The sequence below is a fragment of the Triturus cristatus genome, chromosome 10 (genome assembly GCF_964204655.1).
Source record: "Triturus cristatus chromosome 10, aTriCri1.1, whole genome shotgun sequence".
Taxonomy (NCBI): Eukaryota; Metazoa; Chordata; class Amphibia; order Caudata; family Salamandridae; genus Triturus; species Triturus cristatus.
The window spans coordinates 1,035,775,941-1,035,797,760 of NC_140593.1; the positions used below are offsets into that span (position 1 = coordinate 1,035,775,941).

Here is a 21,820-nt window from a genome sequence, read left to right on the forward strand (position 1 = left end):
TTACTCTGTGGGGTCGCGTATAATTTTGGGCGGCTCTGGGCTGAGAGAGGTTTCCTTACTTCCCTTGATGCCAAGATCCAACATGGTCTGCATATACTGAAATTTCTGTCTGATTTGGCCCTCCCTAAGACATTGGCCATAGTGAAGTGTAGTGCCCATCGGAAAGTTACTGATGATGTAGGTAAAGGAAATGCTTTCGCAGATCGGACAGCTAAAGAGACAGCCCGGACCAAAATGAAAAGAATGTTTGTAGCAGGACCCGCTAGGTGGGTGCCCGAAGGTGCTATGTTTGAGGATATGCTTGAGAACGTGAAAGAGATACAGAGCGAGGCTACAATAGAAGCGTTAGCAATATGGCAAGAAAGTACAGCATAATTGAATGATGAGGGATGTTGGATTGATAAGTCAGGAAAGCAGAGATGGACGTTACCAGATGCATATGTTCTCCCTGTAGTTACAATGGCTCATATCAGTGCTAAAGGTATCTGCAAGTTGTTAGACCCTGTGTGGCAAAATGACAACATCCCTAAGACAGCTGCACATTTAGTAAAATACTACATGGTGTGCATGATGCACAATCCAGGAAAAGGCACTCCTACTCCATCCGGTAATTTTGCACCACCAACTTTCCCCTTTGAGGTCCTCCAGATAGACTATATCGAACTAGATAGGTGTAATAATTTGAAGTACACGCTGGTAGTTGTCTGTGCATTCAGTAAATGGGTTGAGGCTTATCCCACTAAAGAGAATACAGCTGTTATGACTGCAAAGGTACTCCTGAAGGAGTTCTGTGCTTGATTCGGCTTGCCCCATTTGATTTGGAGTGATAATGGAAGTCATTTTAATGCCAGGGTCATTCAGCAGTTTTATGATGGTTTGCACATTATACAGAAGTTTCATGCTGCAAATCACCCACAGTCTGCAGGTTTGGTTGAGAAGTACAATGGTACTCTCAAGCTGAAATTGGCTAAGATCCAGGAGACAACAGGATTGCAGTAGCCAGATGCTTTACCATTAGCTCTTCTGTCAACAAGAACAACAGCACATTCTAGGACAGGATTGTCACCATACGAGGTCAAGTTTGGGCGTCCCACAAATGTCTGGGGCGTCCCACGTCCTCGTAAATTTTCTGACATTGAATACCCATTGTTAATAGAATACCTTTGCTAGTTAACCAAAAATTTGCATTTTATTCACCAACAGTTCTGTGAGTCCCTGCCAGTTACACCAGAGGGGCCCGGACACGATATTCAGCCTGGGGATTTTGTCTTCGTTCGAAATTTCCAGAGAAAGAAGAGTTTGGAGCCTCGTTGAAAGGGGCTGCTCCAGGTTTTGCTGGCAACTTGCACTACCATCTAAGTTTCTTGATGTAAGAATTGGATTCATGTCTCCTATTGCAAGAGGGTGCCCCTGCTGTTGCCCTATGATCAATGGGTCAAAGAAGGAGTAGCTGACCAGGAATGTGAGCAGGTTCCTCTTTTTGTTCCATTCAGTAACGCTGTCCTCACATGGACACAAAACGACAAGGAGAATGATGATATCCTGAACGAGGTTGTCCCACCAGATGTAAGAGCTATTCAGGAGCCTCTTTTCACTGACCCATCTGTGCCTGGAGTCACCAAGTACAATTTGGGACCCCGACTGAGGAACGGTGCATCAAAGGAGAAGTCAGATTAGATAGGGATGGACTGCGTAAGTTAGGGCGTACTTTGCTGTAGTACCAAAGAGGTTAGCTTGGGGTGATGTGACATTGGTGCACTTCACATTGGACAGGATAAATTGAACGTGCTCCCTTGGAAGGGGATACATTATCCTGATCGTCATGGGATTCATCTTGAGCTTAGGACTGAGCAAACTCCAACGCAGGTGCTCAAGAGTGCCAACGTTTGATAAACAATAGCAGCCTGTACCAGTGAGGCTCAGACGGACACTGTGAACACTTGTATTTATTATCATTTTCATTGCATTTCTTTCCTTGCCTAATCATGCATCCATTTGGTCGACCTGTGGCTGAGGAACAGCCATTTGCACCACTGCGTTCAATGAAGGGTTGGTCGAAAAAGAGTACAAAATGTGCATATTAATAGTTGTGATGGTACTAGCAACAATACTTGGAATGTCTTGGTTCTTAGAGGAGAAATTCCCTGTGCACTCCCTGATGGGTAATACTACCATTCCCCTGAGCACATTTTTGTTACTTTGGTCCCTCACAAAGAAGAGCATAGAAAGTCTTACACAGACAATGTATTTATATAAATGTTGCTTCAGACCCATGATGTGTCCAATACAACTAATTGTTGGGTTTATGGATTGTTCTCCTCAGTTACTCATAAGAGCGACAATTTGTTATCCATGCCATTGTCATATATTGGTAGCTGTGAAGGTTGGTTTGAATTGTTCAGTATGGTGCATTACCACTTCCAATTCTCTACTCTGGGTATGACACCTGCTGATTCTCGCACTGTGGTAGACTATGTACGTTTTCATTGCGGGTTTACTCCCATAGGACCAGCAGGACAAGGGACCCTCAGTATATTGTCATCAAAGTCCCGTATGAGCACATACCAAAAAGTGAAGAGCGAAACCTGGCTTCAAACGGAAATGACTGATTTCCAAAGGTCCAACTCCTCTGAGTGTTTTCAATCTTTCCAAGCTCGCAATATTACCAAGGACAAACCGATGCGGGTGTCTGTGATCAACACAACAACTAGTTTCGGGGTCCAGGGGACTGGGGAGGTAAAGGTGGGGGAGATTAAATGCAATTTCACCTACAGACTGAATGATTAATAGTCCACCTCTGATCCTACCCCATAATGTTTATTTTGTCTGTGAATCCCAAGCTCATGTCTGGATTGTGAGGGTATGGTCAGGCAGATGTTATCTCTCTTTCCTCCTTTTCCCTGTATATGTTGCCCCGTCCAATTATCATAAAGATCATCAGCTGTGGCGTAGGAGTACATCCTTGTCCCGAGTCAGAAGGGTTGTTGACACAAAGGATATAGATCAGACAGATACAACTACACAACAATTTGGGGTTGCCATAAAGGGTCTACTACCTTTTTGGGGCCCCATGGGTAATAGTCTCAAACTTCGTTGGCTAATAATAGTTGTTGAGGGGGTTATTAATACAACTGCTGGGATATTGACAAACATCACTGCTGAGCTTCAGGCCACGAGATTAGTCACTTTGCAGAACAGGATGCTGTTAGACGTCATACTAGAGGTGGGGCTTGTTGCGTCATTGCCAGCAGTTGTTGTGTTTACATACCTGATCATGCTCCCAATGTGTATGCAGCTATACAAAAAGTGCATAGACTTTCGTCCGACATAAACCAGGAGACAGGTACTGGGACACCATTGAGATAGTTCTGGAACATACTCACATCCTGCGGTTGGATGATCCTCACTTTTCTGGCTGTGGTTGCTGGTATCTTCTTCACATGTTACCTCTGCATACAATGTCTCCCAGCTTGTTGCTCCTATTGTGTCACTATCCTCATTCCCAAGCTTAAAATGCCAGTTCATGATACTAATGCAGGAGTTATGTTACAGAAAGTCATCGACGAAATGATGCAGATTGAAGAAGGAATTTTTGATTCAAAATCATCCCTTGCAGCTTCTATTCCTTATACTGAGTATATGGATTGTTCCGAGTACTGATGTCCTTTTGCTCATAAGAATGTTATGTCTTTTCTACTCACTGCATAAAGAGTAGTTAGCGAATGCTAAAAGGAGGGTCTGATAAAATGAACATGTTTTTGCTATTTTGTTTGTGCATTGTTCCATGTGAGTTAGCGTTCGCGGGACCATTTTATGTTTAGTTGCCATTTGAATCATGTTTTTAACTGTTTCTTGTCTCCTCGAGACCATGGGTTGTGGAAAGTTTCATTTCTCCAAGGTTGGGCCTTGCTTTGCTAAAGAATACACTGTTCTTATTAGCACATACCTTTCCCACTAGATAGAGGTCTTCTTTCACCAGTCTAGCGGCAGGAACGGACAGAGTGACCTTGGGTAGAAGATACTGTGTACCCGGCCTCAGAATAGAAATCCATTATGGGCGGGTCTTCCTTGGTTCCGAAATGTACATAATGTACTGCTATGTTTGCTGAACTCAGTTCTCTCTGCAACACCCCTAAGCGACTGGGCAGACGGGGCTCCACTCGAGTGTATCTGAATAAACATATACTTGGTTTGTATTCTATACTGTCTGACCGACTCTTCATTTGGTATGAAAGGCTGACAGGTGGTCACGAGTGACCTGGGTGACCCTAAATGGGCCACTTCCTTCACAGCCCACTTCAGCCATTAGCAGTATTGTACTTTAAGTGATGGCAATTTTGCTGGTCACATGTGCATCTCCTCCTAAAAATAATGTGCTGGAGTGCCAGGATTGGTGGGACAAGCTGGTAGGTGAAGCACATCAATGGTTAATGTTTATTTTTATTTTTTTCGTCAAAAGCATATGCCACAACTTTAATATATGGCGACATTTTTACTTTAACATTTTTCATTTCCATTGGATTCGTTTGCAGAAATATCGCCTTATGGATATCGTTGTTTCTATTACATTTTAGGCAAATACAGGATTTATTGGCCTGCTCTCACATGGCTCATTGATCTGACACTGTTTGCCTAAAACGATGAAGGACAATCTAGTGCCATGATCATGTTAACTGAGCACTCAAACTAAAAACATGCGATTGAAACTATCATGAAATGTAGCTGTACATCAGGTATTTTACAACACCCCATTTACGCGATGATAACTCGATGTTTTTATCCTTTAATCACTTGGGGCCATATTATCAAGGAACGGCTATAACCGCTTTAGCGGCAGGAAACCGCCGCTAAAGCGGCGATAATGGGCTTGATAATATGCCCTTGTGAATTCCCATAGAAGCCCAGGTTCACACTAGAACCTGGGCTTCTATGGGAATTCACAAGGGCATATTATCAAGCCCATTATCGGCGCTTTAGTGGCAGTTTCCAGCCGCTAATGAGGCGATAATGTTATCGCTGTTCCTTGATAATATGGCCCTTATTTTAAAAGACCTCTGCACACAGTATCTTTTTTCTGCTCAGGCGCACACCGTTTTTATCCCCCATCATTTTTCCTTTACCTGATGCACTTGAAGCTCTTTATTTAGGCAGGCTCCTTTAAATCTCTCTCTTTGCTCCCAGGTTGCTCCCGGCTGTGCCATTTGTACAGCGGGAACAAACTGAGACAGCTGCGACTTTGTTACAGTCAGCAGTCTAATCTCTCGGGCCTTGAATTCCGGCCCCTATTTAACCTTCAGCCTAGCGCAGACGCACTGCTGGCACACTGCTGGTGTGCCAAAAGCAAGCCCATCGGCACCTGTCCAGGCTCAAACATCACCAAATGCTGGGAACCCTGCTTCTCTTCACAGAGGTGTAAGCTTTTTACCCGACTTCCTTATACTAACAATGAGCTTAAAGCTATCAAGGAATTGGCAATCTCACACAGGACTGCCAAACTGTTTGGTACCTCTCCACTCTTCCCATCTGTACGAAATGCAGCTTTGCCTGCTCTTACTGCCCCCCACCGGAGGCCTCTAATGTTCGGGGGGGTTAATTATTTGCAGGTGTAGGACTCAGAGGAGAATTCCTCCCTTCCTCATGCTGTAGACCCCCAACCTGATCTTACCTGTAACCAAATCTTGCATAAAGACCTCTATTGTAATGCACGATCTAAACTTGCCACTGAATTGTGGGAGTTCATCTCCACCAACCAGCCAGACATTTGCTTTATTCCCAAAACCTGGCTTCACCCTTCTGCCCATCCCCTACATTCCCGTAGTATTCCCTGTAAACTATAGGCTAATTAGGTTGGACAGAGGGTCTGAAATAGGAGGACGAGTTGCTATTGCCTTTCACGACTCCACTAAAGTTGAGGTGGTGAGCTCCCTCCTTATGGACAGGGTGGAGCTATGTATTTTAAAACTGGATATCCCTCCTGGTGACTCTAATCTACGGCACCCTGGGCCCAAAAAAGATTTCAGCCATAGGTTGGTTGAACGTGTACTTGCTTCAGATAAATTTCTTTTGGTGGATGATTTTATCTACCATGCTGAACTGCACTTCGATACGGAGACACTACTCCTGCTCTCTGACCTTGAGATGCAGGGGCTGAACCAGAATGTTACTAGCCCCACACACATAGTGGGCCACACATTTGATCTTGTTTTCAATAACTCTTTGAACTTCCAAATTGACTCTCCTCTACCTTAGTTTCCACAGATCACTATATTACTTTTAAATTCCTGATTAAAGGAGGGCAACTGGGCTGGAAGAAAGATGGTAGAATGCTCAGGCATTGAAACCAGGCCACTCTCACCTCCTTTTCCTCATTCTTCCACCCAGCACATTATTATTAATCAAGATGTCAACACTGCCTCGTCTCTAATTCCACATTGCTTCTGGTTGCACCTTCCATTATCACTCCCTCTACCAACCCTCCTGCCTTACTTGGGGAGTTTGAATCCCTCACTCTAGAGGAAGTTTCTGATACGATGAGTAAAGTTAAATCAGGCTCCCCCCTTCTGATCTCTCCCCTGTACGTCATGGTGACACCATCAACCTTACTTCTACCTGTCATCACTTCATTGTTCAACTTTTCTCTCAACACCCCCACCATGCCATTGGATTGGAAAGCGGCACAAGTTACCCCAATCCTGAAAAAACCCAATGCCGATTCTGATGAGCTTAACTATAGACCTATCCCGCTCCTCCCTTATCTAAGCAAAATCTCGGAGGCCCTAGTAAACAACCAACTCTCCTCTTACCTGGAAGTCCACTGCCTATTGAACCTTACGCAATCTTGTTTTGGGCCTTTCAGAGCACGGACGTTGCACTGGTGGTTGTACTGGATTACTTCAGACTTTTTCTTGATGCTGGCTTCCTGCATGTTAGTGCTGCTTGACCTGTCTGCCTCATTCAATGCTGCCACTAATTCCATCCTGATCCACAGACTTTTTGAGATTGATATCTGTGGGAAAGCTTTGGGTTGGCTCAAAGACTTTCTCGTTAACCGGACTCAGACAATGTCTCTTGACTCATTCAGTTCTCGCACCATGAGATTGGAAGAGGGAGTCCTTCAGGACCCCCGTTTGAGCCCTATGCTCTTTAACATCTATGTGGCCCCCCATTGCCCAAAACTGTGTGACTTTGAAGTCATCTCCTATGTGGATGACCCATAATTAATCATCTCATTGGGACTCAATCCAGAAAATGTCAAAAGCAGATTTGGTGAATTCATGAGAAAAGTCACCTCCTAGATGATTTTAAACTGTTTCCAGTTGAATAGAGACAAGACCCAGATTCTGGTGTTTGACAAGGCCCAGGCCCACTGGTCTGATGACTGGTGGCCTTCTAAATTAGGTTCTGCCCCCCATTCTAAAAAGGTAGTAAAAAATCTTGCCATTCTGGTTGAAGAGAATCTCTTAATGAGAGAACAGGTTAGGTCCACTTGCAGTGCATGCTTTGGTATTATGTGCATGGTTAAAAAGATATTTCAGAGGTTCTCTTTAAAGCCTAGGAGAACACTTACTCAGGCACTCATTGTGAGTCTGCTGGATTCTGAAAATGCCCTTTGGGTAGCTGCTATTAAGTCGCTACTCTCTAAACTGCAGGAGGTTCAGAACACTGCTGCACGCCTGGTCTGCAAACTCCCTTCTTACTCTTCTTTGGAGCCATACTAAAACGCCTCCATTGGCTTCCTGTGAAAAAAGGCTCTCTGTTCAAACTTCTGTGTCTTTTTCACAGATCTTTGTTTGATAAAGACCCACTTTATCTTCAAGAGAAGCTTCTTTCATACGTACCCAGTAGTAATCTTAGATCTAAAGGCCAACTTCTGCTATATCCCCACCGCATTCAAACGGTTAAATACGGTGGTTGGTCATTTTCCTACCTTGCTCCCCATCACTGGAACAAACTCCTTTTTTACATCTGGTCTTGCTCGAATTTCAATAGTTTTAAAAAACTCTTAAAGACCTGGTTATCAGATTCTCTTTCCTTTCTAGTACTGAGCTGATCACCGAGATACTCTTGGGGGTGTGATTCGTTTTACGCTATATCAAATCCCTTTAACCTAACATAACAGAAATACATTATATATTCCTTTTACCTGAGGTGACTTTCCGGCTCCGGATGTTTGTCTGGGTAGAGTCAAAAGCACTCCGTTGAAAAGCTGATTTGTTTCCTGATTATCCTTGGTTATGTCTGCATTCTCATGAAGACCAAAAACCTCTGGATGTGTTATCAGGGGCAAGCTTCTGATGTATTCAATGTATGACTGCAAACAACAAATAATTCAAATGAATCAAGTGCACCAATTTGCTGCTGGCATGTTCTGAACAAGGTAATTGAAATACTGACCACACTACAATGATAATCATCAGAATATGATTTACTATAAATAACATACATATTTAACATATATGTAATCCTTTAACACTTCTATGACTGTGAGACCATCAATAAATATGAGAATTAACAGCATAAAGTTACATCGCAATGTCCCTATGGGATACTCTACAGTGTAAATTCTTGTTGAGTGAGAAGAGGAATCAGTTACCTACCCGCAATTCCAGTACTTCTATGTTGCTATCTTTTATAGATTTACATGCTCAAATCATTCCCTGTAAGCAGGTTGGATAATTCCAGCCCTACAGCAGGAAATGATTCAAGCATTCAAATCCAATAAAATATCCAAAGCTGGAGAACAAAAAAACAACTTACCTGTAACTCCAATTTTTCACCATTCGTATTTTACATATATTCATAGGCTTGAATCGTTCCCCTTTCGCAGACTTGGAAATTGAATTCCCAGCCCACCGACAGGGAATCCTGCAAGCATGTCAATATTTTTGAAAGTTCCAATTCTGGATATGTGATGAGTTATACGCCACATGTTGAAAAGGAGGGTACCTAATGAGGGTCTACTGTCTTTGAACCATTTAATGTTGGTTCTTTTTAAAGGGATATTTGTCTCTGCTATTTATAGGTATGTGAAGTACACTAACAGTTACTTTGTGGTTGAGTTGTGCAATTGAAAATGCAAATATATAAAAAATAGATAAATTTGACCATGTGGTGAGAGGGATCTCTATTATCCCTCGATGACCGTGATGGTTTGGGGCACTTAATATGTGATGAATGAGATGCTTCCTAAGCCTAATGGGTAAAGATGAAAAAGTTGTGTTTAATGATAAGAGTCAGACAGATTCCATACCTTTACTATGCTAGTGTGGAAAATTAGACTGCAAGGTAGTGATGTGAATGTGTAAGACATCATCTAAATGATCTCTCACATTTTTTGCTATAGTGTCTTTAATTTATTGTACCTTGAAAATTATTTCTAATTCCTGTTTTAAAGCTAAATAACAAAAGTTTGATTGACAAATAACTATATTTTCTTTTAAAGGTAAAAATGATCCAGTTCCTCTAGCAGGTGTGAGATTTTTCCATTATTTACAAGTAATAATATTTTATAACATATGTAACGTTCATGGTAGATATTGAGATTTAAATGAACTCAGCTGTAGATCCGTGATTAACTTTCTATTCAATGTGTGTATTTGATTTCCAGGTCACTGTGCTCAATTTTCTGCCATAATACATTTGTGATTTTAAGTAATGATTTTAACAATTCACACAAGAAAATTATTAATTAATTGTTGGGTATGTCTTGATCAGGTGCTAGGACTTTTATTGACTTTAGAAGTAGGCGTTTGGATTCATATGCTACAAGGGAGTTAAAAATGGATTGATATGAGCACATGGTGGTCTTGGGGCAGGTGCAGGATAGACTAGCCCCTTTATGACAATATTTCACACTGTATCCAAGGATGTATGATGTTTATGTGTATATGTAAGGGTAAATGGAGGAAGAGGTGGTTGGGCCACAGTAATAGTATATACTCTCTTCTACTTTGAGGTAGAAGAGAACTCTGTTTGGGTGGCTATATTTTTTCCACTAATACTTATATATCTTGGAAGGAGTTTTGGCACTTTACGCCTAGGGAGTTGTGGTATCTTTAGTGTCTATGTGTTCATAGGTTGTTTATGTCAGTGTCATGTAATAGTTGGGAATGTTATCTATTGGTTAACTCTGTGTTCCTTATAAGAATGTTTGATGTTTGCCTTTGAATATTGGGTCAGTTGGATATTCTCCTCTGGGCCCTTTATATGTAGTTCCCTACTGCTTCATTTCTTAACTCAATAAATCGCTAGATACTGGATGGACAATCATTCTTCACAAGAATCTGATGGAAATGAACAAACATTTGAGAAGAGCATTGGAGATAATAACAAGGAGTAGGGCACACATACATGCAAGTAGAGACCCACTGTCAGAAATTGGGTTACTGGTTGAGAGGGGTGACACCCTTCTCAAGCAGCAACCACAATCCCTGTCAGGGTGAAACACAAGCAAACCCCAAATTAACATGTGCTTAACCCTCTGGTAGCTGGGCATAAAAGCAGCCAGGCTTAACTTGAGAGACAATGTGTAAACCTATTATGCCGCTCTTCAAACACAACACAAGAAAAATCCTACACCAATTTAGACAAATAGATTAAAATAAAATACATTATTTGAGATCTTTTTGACAAAAATGCAATCAGTAGAACCAGAGATATGTAATTTTACATTTATAAGTGAAAATAGTGTCTACAAGCACAAATTGCCAACTGTGGTTATCTGGTCACGCCAGAACGGAACAAAGTCCCAAGTTCATGCCGACTACAATGGAGTATGGAGTGATACCAAAGGGGATGATGGACGGAGCACTTGAAATGAAATTAAATGAAATGAAAAGAACATTTGTAACGCGCATGGCCACCAGGAGGCCTCCCAGCGCTAGGCGTGACTAGTGAACGGGTGGGCGAGACAGAATGAATTAATTTATGGGAATAGAAAGGTTTTGAGTTGTTTCCTGAAGACGCCATGACTAGACTCTTTTCGGAGGTGGAGCGGAAGGGCGTTCCAAAGTCTGCCTGCATTCAAAGAGAAGCGTCTGCCACCACTTCTGGCTCGTTTGATTCTGGGGGTCTCGATAAGGTGGAGGTCATCCGAGTGAGCAATTCAAACACTCACCCCCAGTCAACTGATCTGGGTTTAATCCATCATCATTCTTTAGCTCACTCCACCACCCCAGTTCAGACATGGCCATATGCAAATCAGTCTGACCCTGTGCCTCATGGGAACAGTCCAACCCGAACTGCCAAGCCATGTCTTACCTGGACCAGAAACAAGCATCCTGGGACTGGTTTCAGGTTCATAACCCTCATCAGCCAGGCTATCTTGAATCCAGTGGCAAAGTAAGCAAGGGACCCATGTTCGGGCATACCCTGCCAACTTTGGGCGCACAAAGCGATACCAAAGGAGATGATGGGTGGAGCGCTTGAGCAAATCAAACACTCACCCCCAGTCAACTGATCTGGGATTAATCTATCATCATTCTTTAGCTCACTCCACCACCCCAGTTCAGACATGGCCATATGCAAATCATTCTGACCCTGTGCCTCATGGGAACAGTCCAGCCTGAACTGCCAAGCCATGTCTTCCCTGAACCAGAAACAAGCATCCATATGATGAAGTATGGGCTATATACAGGGACCAAATTAGAATTGGTGAGCAAAGTACCTTAAATCCTGGTTGCGGAGTTTTGCAAAATCTTGCATTGATGATGCAGCATGCTTTAGCAGTGCTGAGGAGCTGCAGTGCTGCGATGTGGAAATTCTGTGTCATCGCCAAGGTTGCCATTGACGAGGGCTTCTGATGCAAAGTCCTGTGTTGAAGATGCGTTGCGCACCAGTGGGTCCAGAGAAGCTGTGGGGCTGTGATGCGGAGTCCTGCATCATCATCGAGGATGCCATTGATGAGGGGCTTGTGATGTGAAGGCTTGTGTCAAGGATGCAATGTACAATGGCGGTTCTGAGCACAATGCGATGCAAGGTCTGACCTTGGGTATGTGTCCTGCTGCGGCGGTTTTGAAGTGGCAGCAAAGAGATGTGTCGTTATGGGTTGGTTCCACTCACAGGACCACAGCTGGGCTGGCAGAGCACCTTGAGGCTCACTTCCAGGAGTCCAGGGATAGAGTGGTACCACCTAGAGGCTAGGTCTCATGGCAGACAGAGTCCAGGTGCTGAGTTTGAGATGCTAGGAGCCTTTTCTGTCCCTGATGCTCTGACCAGGAGGCTGCCAACTAGCCCTTGGAGTCACTCTGGTGGTCCTGGGATCAAGATTCAGGTCCAGTCCTTTCACTCAGGCAGCAGGGCAACAGAGTAGCAGTCCTTGCAGATCAGAACAGCAGTCCTTCTGAGTCTTCCACTGGTCCAGAGGTGTACTGAAGAGTTAGGCCTGAGGGTCCATTATTTATACCTGGTGCCCACTTTGAAGTAGAAGAAGATTCTGGAGGTTTCTACCCCAGAGGTGTTGGAAATTTCCTGCCTCCCTGCCCTGACCCCAGCTTGTGTGGGGTCAAACACTTTATGTGTGCTTAGGCAGAGTGTGTAATGTGCAAGTGTGGGAGGGGACAGCTCCTACCCCTCATCAAGTTAGAGATGGACCATCCAGTCAACACAGATTCTACTTTGTCTTACTGTATGGGAGCAATACACAAAGACCAACTGCCAGCTTCACCTAGTAATGGGACCCAGGATACATGCAGCGGACACCAAATGGTTGAGAAAAGAAATGGTTACATTTCTAAAAGACACACATACGATGGACGGAATGCAGAGCAAATCAAACATTCACCACTAGTCAATAGATCTGGGTTAAATCCATTGTTCTTTTGCTCACCATCCCACCCCAGTTTCGACCCAGCCATATACAAATCAGTCTTGAACTTTTGCCTCATGGGAACAGTCAGCCCGAACTGCCAAGCCAGGTCCTCCCTGGACCAGAAACAAGCATCCCGGGACTGGGTTCAGGCCATCACCCCTCATCAGCCAGGCTAGCTTGAATCCAGTGACAAAGTGAGCCCGAGACCCATGTCTGGGCATACCCGGCACAGTTAGGGCGAGAAGCAAAAGACTACAGATGATGGTGGGAATGCAGAGCAAATCAAACATTCACCCCCCAGTCAATAGATCTGGGTTAAATCCATCGTTCTTTTGCTCACCAGCACCCGAGTTTAGACCCAAGCATATGCAAATCAGTTTTGAACCTGTGCATCATGGGAATAGTCCAGCCCGAACTGCCAAGCATCCTGGGGCTGGTTTCGGGGCATTTGCCCTCATCAGCCAGGCTAACTTGAATCCAGTGACACAAGGGCATTTTAGGAATTTTGACATAAATCCGGCTTTACCATTAAAGAGGGTTTTAAATTACAATTCCATAAACACCAAATTTGACATTCCCATCTGCTGCCAATTGAAAGTTATCACTTATTAAATATAATACATTAACCCAATGTTATCCCATGTGAGAGGTAGGCTTAGTAGTAGCGAAAACTAATTTAAGAGTTGTTCACTACCAGGACATGTAAAAGTTAAAAGTACGTGTCCAACTTTTTAAATACACTCTACCCTGCCCTCTGGGCTGTTTAGGGCCTACACAATGGGTGACTGGCATATATATGTACTAAAAAGGAAGGTTTAAGCCTGGCAAAAGGTTTACTTGGCCAGGTTGAAATGGTTTGCAACTGCAGTAACAGGCTGCAATGGCAGGTCTGAGATGTTTAAAAGACTACTTCAATGGGTAGCACTGAGCTGCAGGTCCACTAGTAGCATTTTGTTTACAGGCCCTGAGTACATGTAATACCACTTTACTTGGGATTTACACGTAAATTAAATGGGTTAATTGGGTGTAAGCCAATATTACCATGTTTAAAAAAGAGAGCGTAAGCACTCTGGCACTGGTTAACAGCAGTAAAGTGTGCAGAGACGCTTATAGCGAGCAAAGACGATTTCAGCAAAAAAAAAGATTACAGCAAAGACAGGAGGATGGGAGGCAAAAAGTTGGTGGAAAAAAGGGCCACAGATGTCAGGTCCATAACTCACATAAAGACTATGGTTTATCTTCGCACACTAAGGTCTAATGTTTCAGTTCACAGGTTAATAGAAAGAAAATAGTTGCCCTCCTAAATAAAGAAAATGCAGATGGCAGAACTCTAAAGGAGGCAAATATTCTGATGCAGGAGACAAAACACATTATGGATCCCAAATACTATTTGACTTCTGAGCTAAAGGTATTAGAGGCTGTTAAAAAGAATCTGAGTATGCAATTCCATGAGCTTATTATTTCTTCACAGTGTATATAGCATCTTTCCTTACGTCTACATTTCATTTTTCCACGCTGCCCCTTCTAAGCTGATGTTTAAGATTGAGAATCTACCTGGCAATTGAAACTTTCATGCCCATTTATCATCATCAAATACCAGCAATGTCGTTCAAAAGGGTTTGCAAGTCCACCACCATGTTGCAAAAGTTATGCAGAATTATGTCAAAAATGACCACAAAACATCAAAGGTTGAAGCATTATTCCAGGACCTACATTTCACATGAATATGCGGAATTATGTAAAAAAAGGCCATAAAATGTTAATGCCCCAATTATACCACAGGTTACCCCATTTACTTCAAGTGAGTCAAGGAGAGCACCATTACAGCAGTGCCAAGATTATGCCACGGATAACAATAATTATGACCAGTTGTCAGGGATGAACATCACGCACAAATTATGAAGCATGACAACCTTTGGGTGTGTGAGGGCACTTCCTCCGAAGGGAGGTTATTCCATAGACCTGAACCATTTCACACTCCCCAAGTAACAGCACACCATTTGTACACAGACATGGATATCCTTATGCCAGAGATAATGAAACTATTATTAAGTGTGCCAAACATATGTAAATACGGCTCCATGATACCAGGGACACAATGTCGGGACTAATGAGCTGAATGGCCACTGGACCCAAAGCAATACCAACTACTTTCTCATTAATCTATTAATAGCTAGAAGAAGACAAACAAGCTGATTTCAACGGTAATGAGGGGGAGGAAGCCAGAAACCAACTGGAGCAAATGGAGCTTCAGTGCATGTGGAATGCAGACTTAGGTATTTTGTTCGGACACCTTGAACCCCAGTATGGTAGTTTGTAATGGGAAAACGGTAACTAGAATCCCAGCTACTAGGAATAAGCCAGAGAGCTGAAGCAAATATGTGGAACACACCAACAAAGAAATGATGTGAGAAATAGTCAAGTGCTTGAGTCAAGGGATTTACTAAAGCAACATGTGCCCTTGGAGAAACATAAATTATGGAAGAAAACAAAGCCCTGAGAGCCCACTGTGGCATCATCCTCCTACAGGTGGCTCAGAAGTGTCTAGCTAGCGGAATATAGATCACCAGGAGTCTTACCTCCCCATGCTCCGATATCTCTCCTGCGCCTCCCAAAGAGACGAAGACACCTGAACTGGCTGTAATTGCGGTTCTGGGACCAACCAGGAATCACCAACTTGAGGGAATATTTCCAGGATGGCCAGCTCCTGTCTTTTGCTGCTCAAATAGAGCAGTTTAATCTCCAGGGATTGGAGGTGGTGGGGTGGGGGGCGGTTAATTTCTCACATATGGGCTGATTCGCTGCATTTTCTGTGACACTTGGGTGTTGGAAGATTCTAAGACTGCCTCGCCACCAACCAACTCATAAATACTTTGCATACAATGGGAATCAGATGAAGACATTTCCTGGCAGTCCAGGATCCTTGTTACCCATACCCAGATCTTCGAAACAACCCCCGAGGGCCACATGGGGGGACAAGATAGGTAGTGCCTTGCATGACAAAGAGTGGTCTAGAGCCCCAGAGTACTCTCTAAAAAATTCTGGCAATACTCGCTTATAGCTAATCCAGCTTTACATACTACACAGGGCTTACCTCTCCCTGAAATGGATTCAAAAGAGCTTTACCCATGCCCCAGACACAAGTGCCAGATGCGGTACCCTGGCAGCACATTCCAAACTTATGCTGTAGGACTGCTCCCATCTAAGTTCATATTGGGCCAAGGTGACACAGTAAATCACAGCAATCACGAGCATGCAGGAGAGGCTTGGGTCCTAAGTATCTACAAACAGTCACATATTTCCTGGATTTAACCCAATCCTTGCAAAATGCACTCTTATCATGAGGTGGAAACACCTGTTGCCTCCATCTAGTGAGATATAGCGACAAGCTTTGGACCTGTGAGCTAGAGATGGAGCCGCAGCCTTGCGTGACGAGGAGGCTAAGGGCTTTTGTCATTGTCTAGTGGCCAGCAAATTAGAAATACTAGTTTCCAAGTTATGAGAAATACACAGTGGGTACACCTGACCCTCATGAATCCCTTCTAGGGTTCTCTCCTCCCCACAATATCCAAATAGCTACATATGATTGAAACCCAGGGGCCCTCATACATGCTGCTCAAGTTTGAAAAAGGAGGGCATTTCACCTAATATACCATGAGTTCCTCAGATCCTACTCCTTTACTCAATATCAGAATGTTTTCATTCTTCATCAGGTCCTTGGTTTGGTTATTTTTCCTTTGCCTTGTTACACAGTCCGGTGGCCCACCTCCTATATGCAGCATCCTGGATTTTAAGTCCCTTCTCAACTTACCAGGGTACCTCTTCACCCTCCTCTCCTTTCACCGCCCAATTTGCCTTAAGCTTATTGACTTTTAATAGGCTTATAGACTTAGATGCATCCAAATGTATACGCCTCATGTTTATATAGTTCATGTATTTGCTTCGAATATCAATATTTCCCAGAGGTCATTTCAATGTATATTCTTGGGTGTAGATACTGTGCTGCTATTTGCCCTCTGATGATTTTTCCCCAGTTTTTATTTACATTCACTTCCATGTTCTTGCATACCATGAATATTGAAATCAATAAAAAATGTAAAAAAAAAAAAAGGCTTCACTTAACTATTCATATTTTACAGAAAGGGCCTTGTTATGGCACACACATCAAATCCTTTTTATACAGGTTTTCAGGGTCCACTTCCTCTATATCTAAGATAGTGCTGTCTCTAGTGTACATGTAAAAAGACATCCCTGTGTGTGTGTACTGTAAAAACAAAAACAAGAAAAGTTCAGTACCGAGGGCAAGTTAGAGTGCTGCTATAAGACACCCTTAGAAGAATAGGGTGGTTGGTTAAGAAAAGGGAATTCCATACATGCCCGTTCTAATCCCTCACATTCCACTGATTCTCCTCACCCTATCCACCTTCTATCAAAGCTCCCCGCTTTGCTGTAACCTACCACCGGTGTCGGCGTCTCCGAGTTGAAGTGGACCGCTCTTCCTACGGTGCCGCCCTGTTATCATTCAATCATACTCCACCTCCTCCTACATGGGGGAGGGGGGGGTGAAGGCAGGAGTATTCTTTGGAGCAGTGGGCGCCATCTTAGAATGGTGTTGATACTTTAAAAAGGCATGAAAAACTGCAAAGATTATTATTTAACTACCCAAGGAGGTAGCCAGTTGTCATTTTATAAGGACTAATAGTAGTCTTTAAAAGAGTGAAAGTTCTGTCAGTCATGACTATTCTGAGAGCCCCCAAACCAGTTGCAGGCAAGAGGCCTATAGACAGATGTTATAGGACTGAGCTCTGAATTTATGCCATTCCACCATATCGTTCATGCCCCCTTGATCTGTTTTCTCAGAAAAATTCCAACAGGCTTCTTTTCTATATAGTATCTCATCTGCCCATTCCAGCCCTTGGTCCATTTTTTCAAGTACAGTCCACTTGAAACTCAGGGGGTCATGTTCCACTTCTTGAAAATGTTTCACCAGGTGAGTTGTCAGTTTGTCTGTCGTAAATGTACTAATGCATTCCTGAATTCGGAACTTCACCTTCCTGGTATTGAGGCCAATATAGTGCAGCCTGCAGGCACAGGTCAATCTGTACACCACGTTGCTTGGTTTGCAGTTACTGAAGTTATTCCGGGACCAGGTACAGCCACTGTTGAGGGTAACATTTTCAGAGGCTGTCGTGAGCTTACAGACCGTGCAGCCCCCACATGGAAAATGTCCCAGCGGAAGATTACAGGGATTCTGCTGTTGGTTTTGAGGACATGTATGGACCCAATCATCAGCTATAGGCCCAGAGGTGTTGGTTTTTGAGCAACTGGCGCTTGAAGAGATTACTGCACTTGGATACACCGCCCATAACCAACGTTTTCAAAAAATGTCGAAATCCAACTGGACTGCTATAAAATCACTACAAACTAATGACAGCATAATATTAAAGCCAGCGGATAAGGGAGGGGCAATGGTGCTCCTCAATATTTGGGACTACGAGGCGGATGTTCAAAGACTTCTTGGCGTACGTGCTAACTATATGCTACTTGTGAAGGATCCCACTGTCGAATTACAGGGACTAATTAGAACCATGGTGAAAGATGCAAAAGATAAGAAATGGATTACTGCACAAGAGACCTCTATATTTACATGTTGAAATTTAAGTGAGAAAAGAAGTTGTGGTCATACTTACCACCCCCCAAATAACTTGCCTTTGATGGTTTGAAGCACAGGAATATGAAACTGAGAAGGTGTGGTATTTGCTATGAGTATGGTGGTGTACCATGTGACCTTTTTAACAATAAGTTTGAAAATATATTACAGGGATTTTTTGATAAAGAAGGTATTGTATCTGTTTTTAAACAAACATAGGGGCGCTATACCCGTCACACTGCAGATCACAGTGATATGTATAGGAGTGTGAATGATATAGATATCACCTTATACCGTAATACTTTGAAGTAGAGCTTGAGTTGTGGTATGTCTGAATGTACACCTTCTGTGTTACAGGCGTAACAGACTTTGATACAAAAAGTTGCTTTGGAAACACTATAGGTTCCTTTCCTGTGACCCACTGGTAAGCACTCACCCAGTGGCCATCTGGCAACTACTGCCTTTGATTATGGGGTGCAGTTGTGTGTACCACGTATGAAATGTGTAGATCTTCATGCAGTCTGTTCTCCTTTTATTTTCCCTACATTTGTATGTCCGCTGCACATATGGGTGATGCGAGGTACTCCTACCCTGAAGAGATTGCCAGGAAATGAAACATGTCGGCCGTTCAACTAAATATGGTCTAAACATGGCATTGGGATTTTAACCATGAGTGGGGGCATTTGATAATTGATGACGAATGCTTATTGCCTTTCAACTCATTTTTTACTTTTTCTTGTGAGGAAGTAGCTTCTGCTCCCTCTGTGGGGACCTACGGGGGGGGGGGGGTGTTGAGATGTGATGTTCACACAATAAAAGTGGATAGGTTACCACACAGACAGAACATTCTTCTAAACTTGTTGGTTCCTTCCCATAAATAGGAAATGTGCTGATGATGATATAAAGAGCAAATTGGTGAGACCTTGCCAATCGCTCCCTGGTGGTTCTAAGGGTGTCTTAAAGCTGCACTCTATATTTCCCTCACCACAGAACTCTTCTTGTTTTTGTTTTTACAGTACACACACACACAGATGTCTTTTTAGATGTTCATTAGAGACAGCACTATCTTAGATATAGATGAAGTGGACCCTGAAAACCTGTAGAAAAAGGATTTAATGTGTGTGCCATACCAAGGGCTTTTGTGTATAATGATTTTCTTATACATAAATGCACCAGGGAGAGTCAGAATTCTGTCAAAAACACCCCAGTATATCAAGGATGAGCCACTGTTACTAGAAGGTTTGCCAGAATGTTGTCTGGAATTCTTGCAATATGTCAAGGATAAGAAAGAATTATGCCAGCGATAGGCAAAATACTGTCGCGAAAACAAATGTGTAAAGGAATTACCACTATTATGTTTGGGGCAGCCAAAAATTTGTAAAGAAGGCCCAAAATATATGAAATATGGGCCAATATTTAGCAAGTGATGGGAAGATGGCCATAAAATATATATATATAATATCTCAGAGTCACAACATTACAGTATTAACATTGAAGCAGGATTCCTGACAAATGTTGCTCCATCCAGGCCAAGACACACACATACACACAAACACACAAATCACATAACGCACATGCATGCACATTTGCAAATGCATATGTACACACAATCACACTCACGAGCACAGACATGTCCCCTCACATGCAATCACACACACATAAAATACCGTCTCCTGACCCCTTCCCCACGTTCTCCTCCTCACCTGCTTAAGATTGCACTGGCTCTTTGTTGCCTTGTCTGGGTGGCAATTGCAGCTCTCTGCCTCCTGAGCCCTCGGCTGGCTTAGCACCCACACAAAGATAGCAGGAGCGGTTAGGTCACAGGTCAGAATGCAGGTCACACACCAGGAGGCAGGCAGCAGTAAGGGAAGAACACACGAGGCAGCAGTGGCTCCTTTTTGCTAGCCATTGTTCCATCCAGACCCTACCTCATTTTCTATTTTTTTTTTCCAAAAAGAAGAGGCAGCCACTGAGAATGAGCAGGAAAAACTGTAAAACTGAGAAGTGTGTGCCTCCTTGCACCATTGCCTCATCAAGAACTGTGGAGCGAAATTTAAAGCTTCACACTTTCACGCTACTGAAGTGGTTCTTAACCTGTGGTCTAGGGACCCCTGTGAGTCTGTGGTGCCTACTCAAGGGGTCCACAACTGTGCAGAAAATTAAACAATACTAAGAATTAATAAAGTGAATATAAACATAGAAGCAAAATGTACAATTGAAAATGTAAAACTTTCTGTAACTATGAAGGAATTTGAAATTGGAGGCTAAAAATTAATTTTGCTCTCCTCAGATTGATTTGTGGGAACAGGGCAGCAAACGGAATATAGTATGGACCGTGAGTAGCCTCAATTGAATTTACAAAAGCTCTGATCTTCCTATTAAAATTTACATTTTTATTGTTTTAAATTTGTTTGTTAATTAAATAAAATATTTTATCATTTGAGTATTTGTTTTAAGAATGTGTGTTTCGGTATTTTTTGTGTGTTGTTTTGCTGTTTAAATCATTGAAAATGCTTAGGCGGGGTCTGTATTTCCAGTAATGACTAAGGGAGGGTCCCCGGACTCCAATAATGATTCAGTGGGGGTCCCCGGGTTGCAGTAATGATTTAGTGGGGTCCACAGAAGTCAAAAGGTTAAGAACCACTGCACTACTGTATTTCTGGGAACATGTTCACTGCTCTTCTGATCATTTACTGCCAGACCTGACAGTGGGAAAGCAGCCTTTGAATCATGGGAAGCCAAGCACTCTGTAGCATTTTATGTGCATAGAAAAGTGCTGAACTATTTACAGACAGTAGGAAGTGGTCTAAGGAACACAGTAATAATGCTGAAACTGTGAACTGTTGAAGAAAAGTATTTAGTATATAAGGCATTGGATTTGACTGAGTAAAGCTGTAGTCACAGAAAATTGAGATTGCAGATTTCTCAGGCCTGAAATAATACTAAATGCACTCCAGGTGCTCATAAAAAGTAAACACCATACTAAGCAAGCAGACATTGCTACCTACCTTTTTTGTTGCTATAGTCGCCCTAAGTGGGAAGGGTATGCCCAGATGAGGGTCCTGTGCTCGCTGTGCCGCTGGATTCAAGCTACCCTGGCTGCTGGCTGATGAGGGGTGATACCCCAAAACCAGTCCCAGGATGTTTCTTTCCAGGAAGGACCTTGCAGTTCTCATGGGGAGCAGGGTCAATAGTGATATGCCATGGCTGGGTGCAAACTGGGGTGGCATGGTGAGCAAAAATAAGATGGACTCAACCCAAATCTGTGACTGGGGATGAATGTTTGACAATGTTCAACATTCCATCTATCATCTTTTGTGTTGCTACAGTCACCCTAAGTGGCAAGAGTATGCCCAGATGTG

At 43.0% G+C, this 21,820-nt stretch overlaps 1 protein-coding gene across 1 annotated transcript in view; it reads right to left on the reverse strand.

Annotated features, from left to right (window-relative positions):
• DNAH3 (dynein axonemal heavy chain 3) overlaps window positions 1-21,820 on the reverse strand; it is a 694,204-nt gene that overhangs the window by 54,612 nt on the left and 617,772 nt on the right. Inside the window, exon 57 of the mRNA XM_085629109.1 lies at window positions 8,144-8,311. Within this exon, the coding sequence (XP_085485235.1) occupies window positions 8,144-8,311 (168 nt within the window). The remainder of the gene's footprint in view (window positions 1-8,143; window positions 8,312-21,820) is intronic.